The 15,901-nt window shown below is 52.2% G+C and overlaps 1 protein-coding gene and 1 long non-coding RNA gene across 7 annotated transcripts in view; one reads left to right on the top strand and one right to left on the bottom strand.

Moving 5' to 3' along the window:
• Positions 1-1,055: 1,055 nt before the first annotated feature.
• The window catches only part of SCNN1A (sodium channel epithelial 1 subunit alpha), a 26,711-nt gene continuing 11,865 nt past the window's right edge, over positions 1,056-15,901 (bottom strand). For all 6 annotated transcript variants that reach the window (XM_069585878.1, XM_069585879.1, XM_069585876.1 and 3 more), the window contains 10 exons: positions 14,635-14,828; positions 9,431-9,534; positions 8,663-8,826; positions 8,143-8,241; positions 7,829-7,946; positions 3,644-3,722; positions 3,465-3,522; positions 3,280-3,335; positions 2,835-2,910; positions 1,056-2,456 (listed from right to left, as the gene is read on the bottom strand). In XM_069585878.1, the coding sequence (XP_069441979.1) occupies positions 2,076-2,456; positions 2,835-2,910; positions 3,280-3,335; positions 3,465-3,522; positions 3,644-3,722; positions 7,829-7,946; positions 8,143-8,241; positions 8,663-8,826; positions 9,431-9,534; positions 14,635-14,828 (1,329 nt within the window). In that variant the 3' untranslated portion in view covers positions 1,056-2,075. The remainder of the gene's footprint in view (positions 2,457-2,834; positions 2,911-3,279; positions 3,336-3,464; positions 3,523-3,643; positions 3,723-7,828; positions 7,947-8,142; positions 8,242-8,662; positions 8,827-9,430; positions 9,535-14,634; positions 14,829-15,901) is intronic.
• The window catches only part of LOC138437887 (uncharacterized), a 10,067-nt gene continuing 8,884 nt past the window's right edge, over positions 14,719-15,901 (top strand). The window contains exon 1 of the long non-coding RNA XR_011256191.1: positions 14,719-14,869. This is a non-coding gene — a long non-coding RNA (uncharacterized lncRNA). The remainder of the gene's footprint in view (positions 14,870-15,901) is intronic.

Raw genomic sequence — 15,901 nt, 5'->3', positions numbered from 1 at the left:
TTTGTCATCCTTAATAGCTCCAGCTTTGTCTGACAGGCCCCGCCCACTGAGTCAGGGGAGAGGGAGCCAGGGCAGGCTGGGGTCAAAGAGCACAGAAGCGGGCTGAACCTGAGGGTTCAGAGGAAACTGCTGTGACACTTTCCCCTCATCACTGTGAATCTAGGAAAGGGAAGTCCAGAGTCATCGCATCATTTCCTCCTCGAAACCTTTACCTCCCCCTCCCTTTGCCATCTCCCCCTCTTTCCCAAGATTCTTGCGGCTCCTCAGGTCAAGCAGATCACAAGTGTTGGGGATGGGGGTGGTTAGGAGAGCCAGATCAAGGCATCGGGATTCGGCCCTAAGGAGGGTGAGGAAGGGTGATGCCTGGCTCCCAGGGCTGATGCTGGTGTGGGAGGAGGAGTTGGGGGTCTGGAAACCGGGGTTCCACTCTGACATCCCTCAGCGTCTCCTCTGTTAAAATAAAAGCTGGGGAGATGCCCGCTGCTGCTCTCTCTGTGCTGATGTGCAAATGAGAATACACAGGCTTCGAGGCTCCTCAGGAAGCTGGGCTGAGTCTCATCCTCTTCCACCAGCACTGGACAGCTGATGGAGAGGTGGGCGGGTGAGGATGCTACAGCTGGGTGGTGAGTGGTACTCAGCAGGAGAGGAGGATTACAGATGGTGGTGACCAAAGTCGAGAAGGAAAGGGGTCCAGGCTGTGGACAGGGACACTAACCCCAAGCATTGCACAGCAGGACTCCTGATGGAGGGCACCTGTCTTCACCTCCCACCTGAACGTGGTGATGGGCACAGAGCAGATGCTCAGCAATGCCCGTGAAGAACTAGCAAGACGGTTTGTCTCTCCCAAGGCCCCTGAAGGATGGTCGTTCCCATCGTGCAGCCAGGGAAATGGGAGACTGTCCTGTGCCCCACTCCCCAACCCAGAACTGTGGGACTTGCACCCGCTCCCTGGCCCCCTCATGGTGCATGCAGCTCTCCAGACATTTTCTTTTAGGCCACGCCCTATGGCAGGGGGGTGTTAGTTCCCCGACCCACGGAAGTCCCTCCAGGCATTCTTTATGCAATAATATTTATTAAGTACCTGCCTACTTGCTCCAAGTGGGACACTGGGCTAGACTGTGAGGATACAGGAATGAACAAGACTCAATCCCTAACCATAGTGAGCTCAGTCATGCTGGGAACACAGACACAAATGAAGAGGAAAATTAAATGCAGCGTCAGCACTTCCACGGATGTGATGGTGTGTGATGGGAGTCCACGGGAGAGGGAAGTGGTAAGATCTGGGGTAGACAGGTTGGGGAAGAAGCCTTCACAGAAGTAACGGTATCCGAGCAGGGTTCTCAGGGATGCATAGGAGTTCTCCAGCAGATGGGGGAGGCTTCCAGGCGAAGGAAATAGCTTGAGCAAATATGCAGAGTTACGAAAGACAAGGACACAGGGCAGAGGCGCTGGGCGAGGCTCCGTGGGGGGATGGGGTAGTGAGGCTGACTGGGAATCCAGGTCTTCACTACACTGGGCTGCCCCAGTTCCTGCCCTGGGAGTCAGGCAAACAGAACTGCCTAGCAACTAACTGAGGGGGCTTTTGGGGTGGGGTTCCCCACCCCAGTTCAAGAAGAAGAGCAAACGCCTGTGTCACTGGAAGGCAGTGTGGAGGGCCATTCTGAGGCCGAATCCAGCCATCTTTAGGAAGGAAACCACACACGCCTTTGTGTGCCCTTGTCTGTGTTTTGTTCTGGTCGTCAGTTGTTTCCTAGGAAAGTTGTTTGTCAGAGATCCAAGTTTGGCTTGGCTGATCCAAGGGATAAGAGGACTTGGCTGCACTGGGGGTGGGGGAGAGCAAAGTGTTCTTGAGGCAAGACCAGCGGGGGAACCGGGGTGATGCTGGCAGGGGGTCTCCAGGCAATTTCCGCAGCCCCCTATCCATCCTGCTTCATCCCCCCGCCACCCACGCACACACCAGGGGCAGCCGGGCAGCTCTGAGAGGAAGCCGCCAAACATTCTTGAATCCTGCCAAGGCTGGGTCCCTCCCACCAAAGGAAGTGCCTGCCTTGGGGAGGGGACACCGTCCTTCCCTCTCAGGGCTCCCCTGGACCGTGGGCAGAGGCGCTGGCCTCTGCCAAGCCTGATGGAGCTGGGTGGGGACCCAGGGTGGAGTAGGCAGGTGGAGGGGCTGACAAGGCCGGGGAGATGGCAGGGTCTGGCGGGAATGAAGAGGAAGAAGCCTGGTAGGGGCAGGAACTGGAGGGGAGGGAGGTGGCTGGAGTGGAGGCCACCTCCTGGGTGCCCCTGCCCCCTCGGCCTGGGGACCAGTATCGGCTTCGGAACCTCCGGAGCAGCATGAGGAAGGTGATAACCAGGAGGTCAAAGATGAGCTCAGCCATCTCCACCACGGACAGCACGGAGGAGCCGAACCACAGGCTCCACTGGCTGCCCAGGTTGGACAGGAGGGTGACCATCTGTGAGGGAGAGACGCACGCTGAGTACTTGGCAGGGAGCCCATCCTCCACTCCACTTGGCCTCGCCTGACCCCAGGGCCCCTAGCCTCTGCTCCCCTCCTCTGGGAGCACAGGACTGCTGGCTGGTTTCTTCCAGGGAAAACCAAGAATGAGGCCACCGTGGGGATGGCTGACACCCAGGCCTGTCTTGAGAGGTTTCTCCCCATCACCCAGCACTCCTTCCACCCTTCTAATGCTCACCCTCTCCCCTTCCTTGGTCCCCCACCTTTGAGGCCCAAACCCTCAGGCCCCACAGAGGTAATCCCGTGTTCACGGACAGCCCCCTGACTAAGACCCGCCGCCCGCCGAGAATCCCAGGCTCAGTGGGGCAGGACGCACCGTGACTGAGGGAGACTCAGAATTAGATTTGTAGTTCAGCTCCTTGAAGAAGATGTTGAGTTTGGCAACTCCATCCCTTTGGAGTGGGGGAGAGGGTGGGAAGAGACGGCCCAGGGTTAATTTCTCTGCTGCTCAAAAACACTCTCCTCCAATCAGCTGTACCCATCCCTCTTCCTGGGTCTGCTTTCCCTCCCACAGATTCCTTTCCCAGGGCTGGGACCCAGGGAACGGAATTATTGTTACTGTTTAGTCACTCAGCCGTGTCCGACTCTTTTGGAACCCCATGGACTGGAGCCTGCTGGGCTCCTCTTTCCATGGAATTCTCCAGGCAAGAGCACTGGAGGGGTTGCCATTTCCTTCTCCAGGGGATCCTCCCACCCCAGGGATCAAACCTGAGTCTCCTGCATTAGCAGGCAGGGAAGCCCAGGACCAAGGTAGGACTGACCTTTTGTTCTTGATGGTATAGTTGTTCTGCCGGGACAGCATCTGGAAGACCCAGTCCTGGGAGGGGGTGAGGTGTCAGTGGGGTCACCCCCGTACTCTTCAGGCTTACAGAGCTGGGGATGGGGTCAAACACACGCATACACATATGCCCAGGGAAGACCGCAGTGCTACACACACACACACTACCTGGGATGTCACGGAGGGCCACTGTGAGTAACTGGCAGAGAGCTTGTAGATGGTCACACTGGGGATGGAGAAGGTGCTCAGTGAGGAGGGTAGGGGTGGGGTTCTCCCATTCAAAGCTGGACCAAGGATCCTCTGTGGTACCCAGACGACCAACCTGGGCTCCAGGAGGGGATGCTCACCTGCATGGCTTCCGGCACTTGGTGAAACAGCCCAGGCGGTCTGAGGAAAAGGCATCCTGGAGCTTATAGTAGCAGTAGCCTGCGGGTGCAGAGAGGTGCTCATTTTCCTAGGCCCCCTCCACCTTCTCCACCCACACCCTCCAGGTCTCCCAAGACCCCTGACACCCAGTGCACAAGAGTATTATGGAGGAAAACAGGAAGGGCTCCTGAGTGACAGCACCAGAGCATGTTTAAGAAATGGCTTAATAAAGCCAAGTCCAGCAAAAAATAAAACCAACAGGTTACACCTTTGTTAAAGTGAAAGTGTTAGTCGCTCAGTCATGGGTCCAGCTCTTTGCCACCTCCATGGACTATAGCCACCCATGCTTCCCTGTCCATGGGATTCTCCAAGCAAGAATACTGGAACAGGTTACCATTCCTTCTCCAGGGGATCTTCCCAACCCAGGGATTGAACATGGGTCTCCCACATTGCAGGCAAATTCCGCATACAGACAGACGTTGAAAAGTGAAAAAGAAAAGTGGGAACAGTCTTTGTATGAGAATAATGAAGTTAAACCACAATGAGCTACCACTTCACACCCGCTAAGATGGCTATTGGAGATGAAATGGCAACCCACTGCAGTGTTCTTGCCTGGGAAGTCCCACGGACAGAGGAGCCTGGTGGGCTATAGTCCATGGGATCATGAAGAGTTGGACACGACTTAGTGACTAAACCACCACCACCAAGATGTCTATAGTGAAAAAGGACAATGACAAGTGTCGATGAGGACATGAAGAAATTGGAACTCATCACTGCTGGGAATATAAATTGGTGCCTCTGTTGTGGAAAACAGTCTGGCAGTTCCTCAAAAGATTAAACATAAAATACCATACTACACACATGCCTGCCCAGTTGCTCCGCTGGGTCTGACTCTAGCCTGCCCGGCTCCTCTGTCCATTGGATTTCCCAGGCAAGAATACTGGAATGGGTTGTCATGCCCTTCTCCAGGAGATCTCCCCAACCCAGGGATCAAACCCGTGTCCCCTTCGTCTCCTGCATTGCCCACAAATTCTTTATGCACTGACCCATTGGAGAAACCCTAAACCTACTAAATGGCCCAGCAATTCCACACCCCAGAGAACTGAAAACACTGACCACATAAAAACTTGTACACAGATGTTCACAGCACCATTGTTCCCAACAGCTAAAAAGGGGAAACAACCCAAACGTCCATTAATTGATAAATGGATAAACAAGATGCGGTCTATCCGTACAATGAATATTATTCAGCCATAAAAAGGAATGAAGTACTGATATATGCTACCAGGTGGAAAGTGAAAGTGAAAGTCACTCAGTCAACTCTTTGCAACCCCATGGGCTGTAGTCCATGGAATTTCCCAGGCCAGAATACTGGAATGGGTAGCCTTTCCCTTCTCCAGGGCATCTTCCCAACCCAGGTCTCCCACATTGCAGGCAGATTCTTTACCAGCTGAGCCACCAGGGAAGCCCTCATACCAGGTAGATGAACACCTGATACCAGGTGGATGAACCTTGAAAATATTAACGCTAAGTACAAGAAGCCAATCACAAAGGATCACATATTGTGCTCTATGAAATGTCCAGGAGAGGCAAATCTATAGTAGACAGAAAGTAGTTGAGTGCTTCTGAGGGGCCGGGGTGGGAGGTGGGAGAGGGGGAGGGCCTGTGGACACAGGGAATGGCAAGCTTGGAGACCACTATGGTTACAATTTTTTTTTTTTTGGAGCGGTGAGAAGGTTCTAAGCTGATTGCAACAATTGTCACACAGTTCCACGACTGTGCAAAAAACCTAAAACTGTACTGCCTGGAGAATCTCCGTGGACAGAGGAACCTGAAGGGCTACAGGTCATGGGATCACAGAGAGTCGGACACAACTGAGTGACTAGGCACACACAATACTAAAATTGCACTATACACTGTCAATGAGTGAGTTACCCAGGAAATGAATTATCTCAATACACCTGTTACCAAAAAAAGAATAATGGGACCAGGGGCTTCCCTTGTCGCACAGCTGGTAAGGAATCCACCTGCAATGTGGGAGACCTGGGTTTGATCCCTGGGTTGGGAAGATGCCCTGGAGTGGGAAAGAGCTACCCACTCCAGCATTCTGGCCTGGAGAATTCCATAGACTGTATAGTCCATGGGGTCGCAAAGAGTCAGACACGACTGGGAGGCTTTCACTTTTAAGGGCTTTCCTGATAGGTCAGTTGGTAAAGAATCCACCTGCAATGCAGGAGACCGCAGTTTGATTCCTGGTTTGGGAAGATCCGCTGGAGAAGGGATAGGCTACCCACTCCAGTATTCTTGGGCTTCTTTTGTAGCTCAGCTGGTAAAGAATCTGCCTGCAATACAGGAAACCTGGGTTCGATCCCTGGGTTGGGAAGATCCCCTGGAGAAGGGAACCCACTCCGGTATTCTGGCATGGAGAATTCCATGGACTGTATAAAACAGTATAAACAGTATAAAATTCCATGACTGTATGGGTCACAAAGAGTAGGACGTGAATGAGTGAGTTTCACTTTCACTTTCAATGGGACCATAGCTTCCCCCTTCACCCCTCTTCCCAGGTTCTAGGTAAGGTTTTTTTGTTATTCGTGATACTTTCAGTCACCTGGGTCCTTCTTCATTTCTGACCCAAATCCCTCTGAATACCAGGGTTTATATAATTAATCACAGAATTAATCTTTAATTAGACTGGGAAGCAATTAGCCCGGGGAGCAAGCGGTCCTTAGGAAACTCGGCAGATTGTATCTTTAGCCGAGTTTCTCTCCCTCATCCTCACAGCTTCTAGCAAACAGCAAGGTCATTTTTCTCTCAAGGATCTTTTTCAAACTCACAACCACCTAGCAATCAGCGTTTTGGGGCCCGGGGAACAGTGGGCAGAGTGCCTGCTCCGCATGTCCTGGGACATCCCGTCCTCCCTCTGGGCCTCAGCTTGCTCGTCTGAGAAAGGGGCCCATCAGGCAAGACAGCCTCTGAGCTTCCCTCCAGCTCAGATGCGCTGTGATTCTCCAAGGCCAGAAAGCCAGAAATCAGAGGCCAAGACTGCAGGGCATGGGTTGGGGGAGGATGAGAGAACAGCACCAGGAGAGAAAGCAGGCGGAGAGATGCACAGACGGAGGCTGCTCTCCACCCTGGGGTCCACTGTGTCCCTGCCCTGAGCCCTCGGAGGGGTCGGCTGGGCCAGATAAGGTGGTGTGGACCAAGGATGCCCGCGCTGTGTATTCTATGTCTGCCCTCTATGTTCTGTGTTCTCTTGCTGGGGACTTTCTTTCTCTCTCAGCTTCCCTGCTGAATAACTCAGCTGTAAAGAAAAGGAAAAGAGATTGATCTGCTCCTAGAACAGGGCCAGGAGGGGAGTCTAGTGTCTTCCAGATTCTTTTGACTGTGCTCTCCTCTAGTTTTAATGTTTTAATTCTCCCACAAGTCATTTCTAAATGATACACCTGCTCCTATTGAACTGCTATATATTACGTCCATGATAAAGCATACATAAACTGGAAGGTGTTAGGGAATGAGGCAGATTCACACAATTTCTAGTCTTTTCTTCCTGCACCCAGCACTGTCTCACCAGCGCCCAGCAACAGCCCTGCTGGTACCCTAGGGAGTGAGCAGGATGCTACCTGCAGAGCAAGGAACCCAGGGAGATCTTCTTCACGTGCTCTTCTTTCCTTTTGCCGCAAGTTATTTTTATTTTTTTTTAAATATTTATTTGCTTAATTATGTATTTGGCTGGGTCAGGTCTTGAGGATTTTTCCTTTCGGCTCACGGATTCTCTAGTTACGGTTCGCGGGTGCAGTCCCTCCGCAGCATGTGGGATCTTAGTTCCCTGACCAGGGATCAAACCTGGGTCCCCTTCTTTGCAAGGTGGATTCTTAACCACTGGACCACCAGGGAAGTCCCATAAGTTATTTTTAAATGGGGACATCTGATTATAAACACACAGAAGTCAAAAGAGAGAGAAAAACGGTGAGGGAGGAACAGGGAAGACAGACAGAGAGGAAAATGGACAGGGCGGCATCTAAGAACCGGGAAACAGGAGTCGGTGGGAGAACCGGCTGGAGGACGTGGGAGCGGGAAGCCACAGTGGGGGTGCTGAGAGTGCAGGGCTCCTGGGATAGTCCTGGGCTCGGGTGGGAGCGGGCGCTGGCCTCCCGCAGTCTCACCCCAAGAATTATGCTTCTTGTAGTCACAGAACTCTACGCCTTCGGGCCGTGGGTAGAAGATGTAGGCACAGCCACACTCCTTGATCATGCTCTCCTGGAAGCACGAATGGATGCACACCTGGAGGAGGGGAGCATGAAGGGGGACAGGGTCAGGCCTGCCCACCCCCCCACAGCCCCAGATGGCAGGGGAGGGGTGGACAAACCAGCCCCCCTGGTGTGCCTCCACCTCTCACTCCACTGCTCCCATCACCCATTACGCACACCTGGTGGCTACGGCTGGGAGACGGTTGCCATGGAAACAGGCTGGGCCTCACCTGCTGCGTGTACTTGGTATTATAAAAGTTCTCCACCGGGACCTCGCTGCCATTCTTGGTGCAGTCGCCATAGTCACCCCCAAGTCTGTCCACGGCTTCCTAAGAACCCAGAGTCACCAAGCGGTCAGAAGTCAGAGCAAGTGGTCCAGGCCTCTTCCTAACCTCAGTCTTCCCTCAGTCCCTGGCTGTATGTCCTCCACCATCTCTCCCACATGCCTGGTCATTTCACAACATGCCCCCAGGGCTACTTCCGAGGATGCCTGGAGCATCCCCTGGAACCCTCAGCATGTTCCAAACCCCTTCCTGGTATTCTCATCCCACGTGTACTCCTCAGAAAGCTACTTCCTAATGCACACTCAACCTGGCCGGCCCCTCGCCCCAGATTTCTGCTCCTGAAGACTGCTACATGCTCGAAGCTCACCCATCACAACTTCTTCTGGCCCTCTAGCTGTCACCCTCCAAGCCCTCTCTCTGCCCCTCATCTGGGGTCCTCCCCAGGTCTCCCAGTCAGCGTCCTTGCCTTACTCATGCTGATGGAGGTCTCCACGCCGGGCCGCAGATTAAAGCCAGCATCATCCATAAAGGCAGGCTCATCCCGTTCATGCACCATCACCCGGGCCCCGGTCACCGTGGACAGCAGTGGGATGAAGTCATTTTGCTCTGTGCGCAGTGTCAGGGACAGGCCTGGGAGGAACGGGGGGAACAGAGCCAGGGGCAGGGTACATTGGTTGAGAGAAGCATCAGGGTGTGGAAACCCATCATCCCACCCTGCCTCTAAGCCTCCCAGGGCAGCAAGTTCAGGAAGACCTCCAAATGGACTTGGCAACCCCTGAGCTGAATCCGGGGGCCTTCCCTGGTGGTTCAGTGGTAAAGAAGCCACCTGCCAATGCAGGAGACATGTGTTCGATCTCTGGGTCAGGAAGATCCCCTGGAGAAGGAAATGGCAACCCACTCCAGCATTCTGGCCTAGGAATTCCATGGACAGAGGAGTCTGACGGGCTACAGCCCATGATGTCGCAAAGAGTCAGACATGACTTAGTGACCAAGCACGTACATGCACGAGCTGGATTTGGGGTGCAGGGCCAGCCAGAGCCAGGACAGGATTCCTATCACACCTGGGATGGAATACATGGTACCCAGAGGGGAGAAAAAGCAAAGAGGATTTTCCAGGATACAGATGGGCGTACTGCAGAGAGGCCTGGAGCATTTCTAGGACAGGAGCTCAAGGCAGGTAGATGTGGGCACACAGGGCAGCGGAGGGGCTGGGGCTGGGGTCAGGACAGCACACCATTGTTGACCCCAGGCACGGAGGATATCCAGAGGTTGGAGCTGTTCTTGTCGTTGAAAGTGTAGCAGTTTCCGTACATCGGGTGGTGGAAGTGAGAGTAATTCCTATTCAGAAGAGAGAGAGAGGGGTCAGAAGGGAAGGTGCAGGGGTCAGGGGGAGCACTTTCAGACCCCTTTGTTTCCTGATCACCTGCTATGTGTGGACCTGGTGCTGGAGCCTCACCCAGGCCCTCTCACTAGGCATCATCCCCACTTCACAAGAGAGGAAGCACGGACTCGGAGAGGTCAAGTAGCTGCCCAAGCTGACACAAGCAGCAAGCATGAGACGGGGCTCAGGTCCAGGTCAGCTACCTCTCGCCCAGGCTGCTTTCCCCAGGCCCCCCGACCTCACTGGCCTTGTGGCCTCTCCCCTCTCAGTGCCGCACTACATTATGAATTCTTGCAGCATCCCTGGCTTCTCACACGTCTACATCTTACTTCCCCAATCGGATTACAATTTCCTTGAGGACAGGAAACAAATCTCCTTCATGGCTGAATCATCTCTGGGTTAATGGCATGTTTCTTGGCATGTAGGAGATACAGGAGATCGAGAACAAATAGTTGATGAATGAACGGAAGAGAAAGGAAGTGGTAGGGGGCAGGGGCAAGACAGTGAGACCAGGAAGGTCAGATCCAAGGGCAGGAACAGGTCTTGCAACAGCATGCCTCCCACTGAGAGGTCCAAAGCAGGGCTGGGACAGGCTCGGGAACAGACAGAAAGGAGTCCCAGGTTTGTGTTGCTACAATAGGAACATGATTTGACAGCAAATCACATGTCCCCCAATGGGGAGGCTGTGCACACTGCAGCCAGAGCCCACATGGGAACAGGGGGTATCTAACTCAAAGCTATGGTTTTTCCGTAGTCATGTATGGATGTGAGAGTTGGACTATAAAAAAACCTGAGCACCGAACAATTTATGCTTTTGAACTGTGGTGCTGGAGAAGACTCTTCAGAGTCCATTGGTCTGCAAGGAGATCCAATCAGTCAATCCTAAAGGAAATCAGTCTTGAATATTCATTGGAAGGACTGATGCTGCAGCTGAAACTCCAGTACTTTGGCCACCTGATTCGAAGAACTGACTCATTGGAAAAGACCCTAAAGCTGGGAAAGATTAAAGGCAGGAGGAGAAGGGGATGACAGAGGGTGAGATGGTTGGATGGCATCACCGACTCAGTGAACATGAGTTTGAGCAAGCTCCGGAAGTTGGTGATTGAGAGGGAAGCCTCTTGTGCTGCAGTCCATGGGGTTGCAAAGAGTCAGACACGACTAAGCAACTGAACTGAACTCCCCAGCCAACAGGGGGTATCTGTTCTAACTTCCCAGCCATGGGGGCAGCAGGGAGAAGAGGGGGACAGGTCTTTGGGCTGAGGGTGGTAGAGGAGGAAGGAAGAGAAGTAGCGGAGGGAAGAAGGCTGGACAGAGATGAGGAGTGGGGGGCGATGACTATACAGCCTTAAGCAAACCATTTTCCTTAAGCTCACTGTCCTCATCTATAAAACGAAGAAATGGAGCTCAATGATCTGGAATAGTCCATTGGCCTCAAAAAGCAGAGGCTCAGGGTGTGAAGTACTAGCGCACATTCTGGGAAGAGCTAGGATGGCAGCATTTCCAGAGCTCAGGCTGTGCTCAGGGAGGGACAAAAGAGGAAGAGGCCAGTTCTACAAGGCCTGGGAGCCCTGCTCAGAGGGGAGGGGACAGGGACACCACGGGCTGTCTGCAGCAGGTGGAATCCATAGAGCAGACCGTAGATGAATCTAAACTCACAGAGCTTAGTTTAAAAAGTGAAGGGCAACAGGAGATACATCATACAACACCATTTATGTCCACATTACACACACACTTGGTAAAAACACATACAAAGAGAAACACATTGAGTGCATTACGAGGGTGTATGAGAAGCAGTGTAACATGATGGTGAAGAGTACGGACTCCAGGGCAAAGCTACTTGGACTTGAACCTCAGCTCTAACGACTGTGAGCTGGGGGACCAGCCCAAGCACTTGATCTCTTTATGTCGCAGTTTCCTCATCTGTAAAATGGGGATGATACTAGTACTGACTTCATAGGGATTCTAGGAGGATTAAATGACACTTAGAACAGTGCTTCGGAGAAGGCAACCCACTCCAGTACTCTTGCCGGGAAAATCCCATGGATGGAGGAGCCTGGTAGGCTGCAGTCCATGGGGTCCCTAAGAGTCAGACACGACTGAGCGACTTCACTTTCACTTTTCACTTTCATGCATTGGAGAAGGAAATGGCAACCCACTCCAGTGTTCTTGCCTGGAGAATCCCAGGGACGGCGGAGCCTGGTGGGCCTCCATCTCTGGGGTCACACAGAGTCAGTCGGATACAACTGAAGCGACTTAGCATCAGTAGCAGCAGAACAGTGCTTAGCACTGAGTAAGGGCTATATAAATTTTCTATTAAGAGTATAGGAAATCAGGGATTTCCCTGGTGGTCCAGTGGCCCTCAGCACTTTCACAGTTGTAGGCCCATGTTCAGTCTCTAGTTGGGGCTAGATACGACAAGCCTCATGGTGCAGCAAAAAAAAAAAAAAAAAGAAAAGAAAGGGTATAGGGAATCAATAAGACAAAATGACAGATATAACAAGGCAAGGATGTTGAGAATTTGCAGCCCTCACACACTGCTGGTAGGAATGTAAAATGGCACAGATACCTGGAAAACAGTCTGACGCTCCTCTAAATATTAACTATATAATTACTATATGACCCAGCAGTTCCACTCCTAGGTATCTACCTAAGAGAAATGAAAGCATACATCCATACACACATGTGTACAGCATTCAGCATTATTCATAGAGCCAGAAAGTGAAAGACACCCAAATGTTCATCCACAAAGCATAGATAAACTCAATGTGGCATAAGCATCCAATTGAAAACTATTTAGTGAAAAAGAGACATGAACTGGGGGACTTCCCTGGCGGTCCAGTGGTCAGGGCGACACACTGCCACTGCAGGGGGAACCAGGGCTGGATCCTTGGTTAGAGAACTAAGATTTGCCTTGTGATGCAGTCAAGAAAAAAGAAAAGAAAAGAAAAGCAGGAATTACTGATACATGCTGCAACATGGATAAACATTACTAAGTGAAAGAAGCCAGTCACAAAAGACCATATATTATGTGATTCCATTTATATGAAATGTCCCCAGCAGGCAATCCATAGAGACAGTGGTTAGTAGATTAGTGGTTCCCAAGGCTTGGAGGAGGGGACAACATAGGGAGACAGGAAAACATTCTAAAATTAGACAGTGTTAATAGTTGCACAATTCTGTAAATATAGTAAAAACTACTGAATTATATCCATTCAAAGGATGAATTTTGTGGTATGCGACGTACAACTCAACAAAGCTGTTATTAAAGAAAAGATCATAGAGAGAGAGGCAAGAGAATTGAATACAGAGCAGGAAAGGGCTGAGAAAGCCATGATAAAGAACTTCAACTAGATCCCGAAGGCCAGAGAGCCACTGACGGATTTCACACAGGACTGTCTGGAATAGTTAACTGCAGCAAAGTGCGGTCAGAAGGCTGAAGAATAAAGCTTCCTGTGGTCGCAGAATAAAGGGAGGCTCGAGAGGTGGAGAGACAGATTAGGGGCTTATGATAACCCTGAGGAGAGTCGATGGGGCTCTGAAGTGAGGAAGTGACCTAAGTGTCAAGACTGAGATGAACTATGGACTTTCCATTGATGAGAAGGCGGGAGCCTGGGGCGGGCAAAGCAAGACGGTGACAGAGCCACTCAGTGGCAGCTGTGGGCTGCCACAGGCTCAGGTGCTGCTCCTGCCTCACTTGTCCTCAAACAAACACACAAACCCAAGGCAGGAGCAAAGGTGTGTGCAGGCAGAGTGTGTGCTCCAGGCGGGGGTGGGGTGCAGAAGCAGATGACACCTGGCCCTGCCGACAGTCTTCAGGGACAAGGAAGGGACAGGGTCCCTGTGGGGTGGAGATGCTGCCTCGGGCCCTTCCTCAGCCGGGTAGAGGCAGGGAGACCATGCCTGAACTTCAAGGAATACGGAGGGGAAGGTGGGGGTGAGCAGCGGCTACAGAAGGGGACCTCCCTTACTCCTAGCCTCCTCCCCCCAACAGCCCTCAGAGAGCTGGCAGCAGCCATGACCTCTTTGCAAGGACATCATGACAGGAGATGTGACTGAGAGAATGCCAGGCGGGCAGTGCAGTATTGTGAGGGGGACCCTAGGCTCTGGCTGGCCTGGTGTCCTAAGGCAAGTCACTTCACCTGCGTGACAGTCACTTCCCACCAACAATGAGACCCACAACTCACTGCAGTGTATAAAGTGCCCTCAAACTCCTTATCTCATGCACTCGAAGACAGATGTTATCAACTTCATTGCTTAAGAATAAGTGTCAAGGGAATTCCCCAGTGGTCCAGTGGTTAAGACTCTGAGATGCCAGTGGCGGGGGCACGGCTCAGGGAACCAAGATCCTCCTGCATGCCACAAAGTGTGGTCAAAGAAAGAAAAAGTGTCAGAAGGGCAAGGATATTTTTCTTCTTCTTTGATGTATCCCAAATGCCCAGAACAGTGACTGGCACATAGTCCAGACAGTCAAAAATATTGGTTCAGTGAACACTGAAAGAATCTCATTTCCCCCCATTTCATAAACAAAGAAATAGGCTCTGAAGAGTGGAGTGAAATGCCCAGAGTCACCTGATCCAGAAGAAACAGAGCCAGAGCAGGAGCTGAGGGTTAGTCCCTGATTCAGTCCATGCTGTATCCGCCCCCCACTGCTGCCTGCATTATCTGAGCCAGCGGAGCAGGGGACCAGATGACCTTCCAGGCATTCTCAGTTTGATGCCAGTGAGAAAGAGGCCTCAGAAAAATAGGGAGCCATGCTTCAGTCCTTGGTTTCTCAAAGCCAGACCTCAAGCCCGGCCTTCTCAAGGCTCCCATCTGACACTTCCGCAGACCCAGGGAGCAGGGAGCCACACATATCCCGCAGGGCCATTCCCCAGGCAGAGGTTTAGACCTGAGGTCAATACTTTCCCTTTCTCCCCACCTGCAGGCATTCAGTTACTCAACCAGCACTTCAGGGTGCCTTCCATGCTGGGTCTCAGGATGGTCCAGCAAAGGAGACCGGAGACCGGGGGTGGGGGCGGTGGGCAGAGCAGGAAGCCTGGAGGCAGGGAAGGACTCACGCCTCATTGCAGGAGTCCTGGTTGAAGCGGCAGGTGAAGATGAATTTGCCCAGCACGTCCTCCTCCAGCGAGGGAGAGGTGTCCCGTCTCCGTCTGGACAGAATGTTGATGTAGTGGAAGCGGTACCACTCCCTCACAGCATCCACCCCTGACGAGTATGTCTGGTAGAAGCAGTCCGATTTGTTCTGGTTGCACTGGACACAGAGACCAGAGCATCAGAGGACCAGCAGCAAGGGTAAGCAGGGTGGGGCAAGGTCAAGCAATGAATGGTCTGGGGTCCTAAAGACTGATAGACAGGGGCGGGGAGCCAGGCTGGGAGAAGCCGAAGCCTGGAAGACAGCAGACCTGGAGAGCACAGGATTGATAGAGACTGGGAGCTGCACACACCTTGGGGTCATTTATGCAGCTTCTGAGGAGGGTGAAGCAAAGATTACTCTCCCCATTTCACAGATGGGAATACTGTGAGGGATCAAGCAGTTTGTCCCAGTATCAAAGGGGGGACTGGAACCCTGGTCTCTGGGTACCATCTCTCTGCTTCGCTCCCCCTTTTTTAATCTTTATTATTATTTTTATTTTAATTGGAGGATAATTTCTCTACAATATTGTGTTGGTTTCTGCCATACAACATGAATCAGCCATAAATATATATATATGTATATATGGGTGTGTGTGCTTAGTTGCTCAGTTGTGTAAGACTCTTTGCGACCCCATGGACTATAGCCTGCTAGGCTCCTCTGTCCATGGGGATTCTCCAGGCTAGAATACTAGAGTGGGTTGCCATGCCCTCCTCCAGGGGATCTTCCTGACCCAGGGATTGAACCTAGGTCTCCCGCATTGCAGGCAGATTCTTTATCGTCTGAGCCACCAGGGAGCCACCGCGGAAGCCCAAGACAGAATAGGGAGACGATAGCAAGAAAACTAAAAAAATAAATGGAGATGGGAGGGAGGCTTAAGAGAGAGGATAGATAGATAGATAGATAGATAGATACGGGCTTCCCTGGTGGCTCAGTGGTAAAAAATCTGCCTATCAATGTAGGAGACCTGGGTTGGACCCCTGGGTCGAGAAGATCCCCTGGAGAAGGGAATGTCAACCCACTCCAATATTCTTGCCTGGGAAATCCCATAGACAGAGGAGCCTGGTGAACTACAGTCTAAGAGGTCGCCAAGAGTCAGATACAACTGAGCGACTAAACAACAATCCTCTGTCTTGGGCCTGCCGGAGCCCCAATGCCCCATCACCCTGGAAGGTCCCAAGTGAGTCCCACAC

Source organism: Ovis canadensis, chromosome 3, assembly GCF_042477335.2.
Source record: "Ovis canadensis isolate MfBH-ARS-UI-01 breed Bighorn chromosome 3, ARS-UI_OviCan_v2, whole genome shotgun sequence".
In the NCBI taxonomy this organism is placed as follows: domain Eukaryota; kingdom Metazoa; phylum Chordata; class Mammalia; order Artiodactyla; family Bovidae; genus Ovis; species Ovis canadensis.
This window is presented reverse-complemented; position numbering and strand designations above follow the sequence as displayed.